Source organism: Bidens hawaiensis, unplaced genomic scaffold (genome assembly GCF_021521415.1).
Source record: "Bidens hawaiensis isolate Kalapana, Puna unplaced genomic scaffold, B.hawaiensis_p1.1 tig00037866_1, whole genome shotgun sequence".
NCBI lineage: Eukaryota > Viridiplantae > Streptophyta > Magnoliopsida > Asterales > Asteraceae > Bidens > Bidens hawaiensis.
Genome location: NW_027505508.1, coordinates 59171 through 66725, shown reverse-complemented (window position 1 = coordinate 66725; position 7555 = coordinate 59171). Strand labels below are relative to the sequence as shown.

At 35.9% G+C, this 7555-nt stretch overlaps 1 protein-coding gene across 1 annotated transcript; it reads left to right on the top strand.

Annotated features, from left to right (window-relative positions):
* The first annotated feature begins 3556 nt into the window (after positions 1-3556).
* On the top strand, positions 3557-4147 carry LOC143613627 (uncharacterized). The gene has a single exon (XM_077087285.1). It carries the CDS (start codon positions 3557-3559, stop codon positions 4145-4147), a length of 591 nt encoding a protein of 196 aa, XP_076943400.1.
* The last annotated feature ends 3408 nt before the right edge of the window (positions 4148-7555 follow it).

Here is a 7555-nt window from a genome sequence, read left to right as displayed (position 1 = left end):
CATTGATGCCCATCGTGCCACCAATGCTAACAAAGGGGTTCCAAAGATACCACCGCCGCCCCCTGAGGAGCGCCAGTGCTACCGATGCAACCAAATGGGACACTGGATGCGAAACTGTCCCGAATACCTTGCTGAGATCAAGATGAAGAGAGCCAATGGTGAAGGCTCTTCTTGAGGTATTTCCATTTAAGTTATTAAACTTTTCACTGTCTCTAGCAACACATGGGTATTTGATACCGGATGTGGTTTCCACATCGTTAATGTCTTGCAGGAGCCTGAGAAGTGGAGGAAACAGAATAAACATAGCATGGAACTCATTGTTGGAGATGAGAAGAGAGTACCAGTTCTGGCAACTGGAGTTTTTCATTTTACTTGTCCACCTGGCCTAGTTTTTCATTTAAATAATTGTATGCTCCTAGTTTGACCAGAAACATCATTTCAGTTTCGTTGTTGTTTGAACAAGGTTTTTAGTACATTTTTAATGGCATGGCTATTTCTGCTTACTTGAATGATATCTTTTATTTTGAGGCCAAACCTCGAAATGGTATTTATGAGACTGATGTTCAAACTAACAATAACGTATATAATCTTTCAAAATGTATCCGATCTGGCATCAATGATACATTTCTATGGCATTGCCGACTTGGCCACATATGCAAGGCAAGAGTTAAAAGACTCCAATCCGAAGGGATTCTTGAATCCACATGACTGGACTCTTTTGACGATTGTGAATCTTGCTTTGCTGGCAAACTCGCCAACGACTCCTTCATTCATAGAAGTGAACAAACAAGAGATCTGTTAGGAGTCATACATACTGATGTATGTGGACCTTTCAGAACTATATCTAGAAACCATGAAAGATTCTTCGTTTCCTTAATCGATGATTATAGTCGATCAGATCATGGTGGAAAGTATCTCAGCTCAGAGTTCATTAGTCATCTAAAAGAGTGTGGAATTGTTTCACAGCTCACTCAACAAGCACACCCCAACATAATGGCGTGAACGAGAGGAGGAATCGAACTTTGCTAAACATGGTTCGAACGATGATGTATAAAACTAACTTGCCTCACTCCTTTTGGATTTTTGATGAGTGTGTATAATTCTTGTATTCAACTATTTTAGTTTATTAGTTTTATTTAGTTTATTAGTAAGAAAGTGAGTACTTAAGCATGTTTTTGAATTTTAGGTTATGGTGCATTAAAGATACATAATGGAAGTTTTACATTGTAACGCCCCAAATTGTCGTAAACGTCGTTGTTCAGTGCGCGTATTAAAGTGGTTATACGAAACTATTAATGGAAATTACTTTGAGAACCAAATAAATATGAAAGAAAACATGGAGGGGTTATTATGAAAATGTGAAATTAATTCACTTTGTTGATTCTTGAAAATCACATCCACATGGGATGAAAGAAATAAAAAAATGTGGTGAACGTTGAATTAATAATATATGCGATGGGTTTTTTTGGGCCATGGACTTGGTTTTTTCTTGGACCCATAAGATCAATATAGGTCACAAGGCAAATGACAGAGGGGGCGGATGATATACTGCAGTGGGGAGTTTGGGTGGACACACGGAACAGGAGAAGGCATCATAGGGTTGCGTGTCACACAAATCAAGAAGCAATAACCATAATGACGCAAGGCTAATCTCGTTGTAACTTTCTCCGGGTGAACGGTTCGTTTGGGTTTAACACTTTTCTCAATTTTACTCATGTTTGGATTTGTTTTTGACATTGAAAACGTTGTATAAACAAATTGATGTGTTGGTTTATTTAAAATATTTACGTGTGTTAGTAATCCTTGCTTTACAACTTGTTCGGTTATTGACAAAACCTAGTAGCTTGTTGGGTGACATAGAGTAGGTCAATTCACGCTAATAAATAGGGTAATTGAATTGTAAAAGATCCGATGACAAATATTTGTTTTTGATTACTACCTAAATTAACCGACTTTCCAACACCATGTATATGTGGTGTCCAATTAATGAAACGAGTTTTGTGTGAAACCTAGAACCTGACACCTGGAGGATGTTGCATTTTCTTTAAATTGTTTTTAAAATCAATCTTCTAATTTTCGCTTGACATCGTTTTTCCATCTTAGTTAGTTAATTTTATATTGAAAATCAAACAAACTAAATAATATTGATCACATGCTCCTCGTGGATACGATACCCTACTTACTCTAACTATTTAGTTTAATTGGGTTTTTGAATGACTAAAACGACGGTCATCAAAATGGCGCTGTTGCCGGGGAGCTAGTGCGCTTAGTGTTGCGTTGCTTGTTTGATTAAAAATAATAAAAAAATATATATAAAAAACAAAAATATTTTTCTTTTTATTTCTTTTTGTTTAAGTTTGATATTATGCGTGGTATTGCTTGTCTTTGCTTGTGCAGGAACTTATTATCGTGTTGGCAGCATACGTGTAGTTCGGTTATGAGTTATTACAGTAATCAAAGTCCACCAGGTAGTCCATTGTACCCACCATTCTCACAAAAACAACAATTTTCAAACTTTGACCTACCACATCCTCAAACCCAAAGCAAATATGAATATGATGAGTTTGATGAGACTGTGCCTTCAGTGCCACCATATAATCAAAGAGGTCAGAATTGGGTCAAGTTCGGTCGGCAAAGGTATAATGGTGATCAACAGAACGATTATGAAGGGCATCAGGGTCAGGATGAGTATATGGATGGAGTGCATAGGGAGAATCACAGAGCCCCAGTTAGAGGAGTTATAAGTCATTTTGTGCCCATAGTACCAAAGAACGCCTCACTGTTCGAGCCACCACATCAGAATGCAAGATCATTTGAGACATTAATTCAGAATTGCTATGAAGGAAGTCATAATAACTATCAAAGCAACTTGCATAATCAAGGGAATAGGCAAGCGAGACAGCATGGGTCGAATGATAACTCCATCAATGAAAAACTTGATACAATTATTGAGTTAATGATGGGTATTCAGAAAGGCAACACGATTAGAGATAAGAAAATCAAGGCATTATCACAGCAGGTTGGACAATTATCTGAAGAAGTGGCAATCATCCGAAGAGATCAAGATAAGCTTTGTAGTGATACTCAAATATGTCTAGCTCACAAATCCTCTAACACAACGAGTGTCCACATAAATGAGATAAGTACTCTTCCTTTTTCAGAAATTTCTGTTGTTGAAACTTATTCACCACGATGTGTTAAGGGTGGGGTGAATGATGTAATTGAGTTTAAGGGTGAGAGTGAACATGATCAGGAAGTTAAAAGTTTTACAAAGTCTAAAAATGATCCAAATAACATGTTTTCTGAAATTAGTAATTGGAATGTGAAAGTTCCATTATCAATGGCTTTACTTGCACCAAAAAATTTAAGTAAACGGAAACAACTTAAGAGTGAAAGGTGGGAAAGTTTTGAAAATGTGAAAATAAATAAATCGTTGCTTGAACAAGTTAAAGCGAGTCCTGTTCATGTTGAGTGTTTATAAGAGTTAAGTACCCACAAGCGACGTCAAAAGTTTCCTAAACAATTTGATTTAACTGCTAGTGTGAACGCCGTTTTGATGGGTACCCTTCCCCCGAAACTTCAAGATCCAAGAATACCTATTATTTCAATACAAATAGGTGATTTTAAATTAGATAGGGCTTTATTGGATCTTGGAGCTTGTGTAAGTGTTTTACCGGGGAGTTTGTATGATCAGTATGATTTTGGGCCACTACAAAAAGTTAAAACAACAGTGGTGTTGGCTGATCAAACTCCTAAGTGTCCTAGGGGGATTGTAAAGGATGTGATTGTAAAAGTTGGTGATTTCTATTATCCTGTGGATTTCCTTGTTCTTGATTGTGTAAAGAATACACAACCGACTGTTATTATGGGTAGACCATTCTTAGCTACAACAAAGGCTATTATTAACTGTGCTGAGGTAACTATTAGAATGAGGTTCGGGGAAAATAAAATGAGTTTAAAGTTGTTTTCTAATTTATCTGGTCATAAAATCAACAAGTGTGGATCTTCTGACAAGGAGAATAAAACAGAAAAGAAAGAATGTTTTATGATTGACAGGTTAAATGAAGAGAAAGTGAAGAAGAAGTCAAGGAGAAGAAGAAAAAAGGTCAAGAAATCGTTGGAGTATGACTATTACAGAGAAACTTGAAAATTTTATGATCTGGTCTGAGAAACTAATGACGAGAATGGAACAAGTTTAGGAGCGGAAGGAGGCAAGCACCCTACAAGACCACCATGAACGGCACATAAGGTATGGTCTAGCTGAAGACCTTAACAAAAATTTAGCGCTAACCAGGAGGCAACCCGGCCTATTATTCAGGTATGTGTATGTTTTTTTGTATTTGAACTTTGTGGGTGTAGTTCACTATAAACCCTCACGAGACCTTACTCGTCCACCCCGGCTACCGGGGGGTTTAAAGGGCTTGTTGCGAACGCTAAATGCAATCGTGGTTCCAACGAAAGTGAGTTAGGTCTTTTAACAATTTCACTAGTTTAACAAATTTAATTATGAAATTTATTTAATTTGGCTTGGTAATTAAAATTAATGGTTTTGCAAACGGTTTAAAAGACCTATCCTAACAGTTGTGAGAAGTGTGCTTTTACACGTGTGAGAGTTTGCAGGTTTTGTTGAGTGAATTGAGGAGCCGGGTTCGTTGAGCGTAAGCACGAGTGCATTTGAGTGGTTTATTTTTCTTATCAGGTGATTTCGTTTTCATAATTCTTTTTGTTTTATTAGTTTTACTGTTAATAGTGTAATTGTATATTGTACAAAGTGTTAGGACCATCACATTAAGCCCGGTTTTAAAATTTTTAATCAGTCAGTTTTAATCCCGTCCTCAATAATATATTTTTATTGCAAAATTTTAAACATTGAGGACAATGTCAACCTCAAGTGTGGGGATGGGGTAAAATTAAAATTTTTGCCTTAGAGTGCCTTGATTGTGCGCAAAAGCCGGAATTACATATAATTAATTGCTATTATTAATGCTAAGTAGAGGTCTTTGGTCATGGTCAGTTTTTAAGTTTCTTGAAAGTCTTCCCAATCAAATGTTTTTCAATAAAGAAAATTAAAATGGATTGTTTAGATGGGAATAACGAGTCATGGAGACGGGTACACATGTTTCATATGGCAGCCTAATTCCTCCGGTACGTGTGTGAGAATTTCTTTATATATAATACACATATAATATATAGTATATACATATGTCATATGAGTGCAATTATAGAGAGTAACCAGTATGTCCATGATATCTAGAACTTGGTTGTCTCATGCATTTCGAGATCTTAATACCACCACCTGCATGGAGAAATAGGACTTTAGAAAACCCATTTTATGTAGGCCTTAAACAATAATAATAATAATAATAATAATAATAATAATAATAATAATAATAATAATAATAATAATTATAAAAAAAATAATACTCCCTACCCTACATTATCCCTTAGGAGCCAAGTTTGTGCCTTTTCACTTTTATTTGCTAAACCCACATTACAAGTCGTGTTAGCCTTGGCCTTTTGTTTTAACCCTGTGGATGAAACCCGATATGTCAAGAGTTGTACATAAGTCGTTTGTCGATCATAGTACACAATGTACGTATGTCTTTGGGTCAATTGTTTGTATATATTGATGTTACTATTTGGTTGAAAAAAAAGAGAGAAAAAAAAAGAAAAAAAAAGAAAAAAAATGAAAAATCAAAGAAAAACTTAAAAAGAGTTCGTGTTTAAAGTCGTTATTGGTTGTAAATAATAGTTAGTGGTGACTTTGTTTGTTTGTTGGTTGGTGTCAATAAATTGGGTTCATCCACCATAAGTTACTAAATAAATCCGCTCCCATACCCTAACCTAAGCCACAACAAAACCCTTAGTTCTATTCTTTATGCAACCGGTGGGTAATGGGTGCAGATATGACTTGCTTCCAAGCTTATTACTTCGTGTTCATACTTGGTATAAAGAGCAGAGAGATACTAGCACAACTTTTGCTGGTCCATATATTAAACCGAGAGGAGAGATTTTATATTATGAGGGGTGTGGTCATGTGTGTCCTAACCGGAAACAAAGTACACTCGTTTGGACAGTTCCATAGTTTTAAATTGTAACATCAAATTATTTGGAGGGTTATCAATCTTGACAATGTCAGTTCTTAGGAGTTGGGTATGACCTTATACCTTTCTAGTATTAATAATGGTAACTGATGAACCATCGATGAGGTGTATGTGTTGCATGAGAGTTTGCTTGAGGGCAAGCAAATGATAAGTGTGGGGATGTGATGAGTGTGTATAAGTGTGGGCAAATGATAAGATCGATAATGGAAGTTTTATATTGTAACGCCCCAAATTCTCGTAAACGTCGTTGTTCAGTGCGCGTATTAAAGTGGTTATATGAAACTATTAATGGAAATTACTTTGAGAACCAAATAAATATGAAAGGAAACATGGATGGGTTATTATGAAAATGTGAAATTAATTCACTTTGTTGATTCTTGAAAATCACATCCACATGGGATGAAAGAAATAAAAAAATATGGTGAACGTTGAATTAATAATATATGCGATGGGTTTTTTTTGGGCCGTGGACTTGGTTTTTTCTTGGACCCACAAGATCAATATAGGTCACAAGGGAAATGACAGAGGGGGCGGATGATATACTGTAGTGGGGAGTTTGGGTGGACGCACGGAACAGGAGAAGGCATCATAGGGTTGCGTGTCACACAAATCAAGAAGCAATAACCATAATGACACAATGCTAATCTCGTTGTAACTTTCTCCGGGTGAACGGTTCGTTTGGGTTTAACACTTTTCTCATGTTTGGATTTGTTTTTGACATTGAAAACGTTGTATAAACAAATTGATGTGTTGGTTTATTTAAAATATTTACGTGTGTTAGTAATCCTTGCTTTACAACTTGTTCGGTTATTGACAAAACCTAGTAGCTTGTTGGGTGACATAGAGTAGGTCGATTCACACTAATAAATAGGGTAATTGAATTGTAAAAGATCCGATGACAAATATCTATTTTTGATTACTACCTAAATTAACCGACTTTCCAACACCATGTCTATGCGGTGTCTAATTAATGAAACGAGTTTTGTGTGAAACCTAGAACCTGAAACCTGGAGGAGGTTGCATTTTCTTTAAATTGTTTTTAAAATCAATCTTCTAATTTTTGCTTGACATCATTTGTCCATCTTAGTTAGTTAATTTTATATTGAAAATCAAACAAACTTTGTAATACTGACCACATGCTCCTGGTGGATATGATACCCTACTTACTCTAACTATTTAGTTTAATTGGGTTTTTGAATGACTAAAACGACGATCATCAAATTTCTCCCTTATGACCGCCTCCCGCATTCGTTAAACACTACAACCAAAGCGGTTATTAGTTCTTTCATTCTGATACAAATATGATTTCTATCAAGATGAAAGGCCACTTCCTTGGGAAAGAATTTCTCGATCGAGGAACTGGAGATTACATTATCGATCTTGAAGAAATTCAAGAGCCATAATCAACCGCTAAGGAAGCTGGAGCATCTGATCAACAAGTTGTTGCTGAT

Excerpts from the sequence above, each read along its gene's own strand:
- LOC143613627 (XM_077087285.1), top strand. The coding sequence starts at position 3,557 with ATGGGTACCCTTCCCCCGAAACTTCAAGATCCAAGAATACCTATTATT.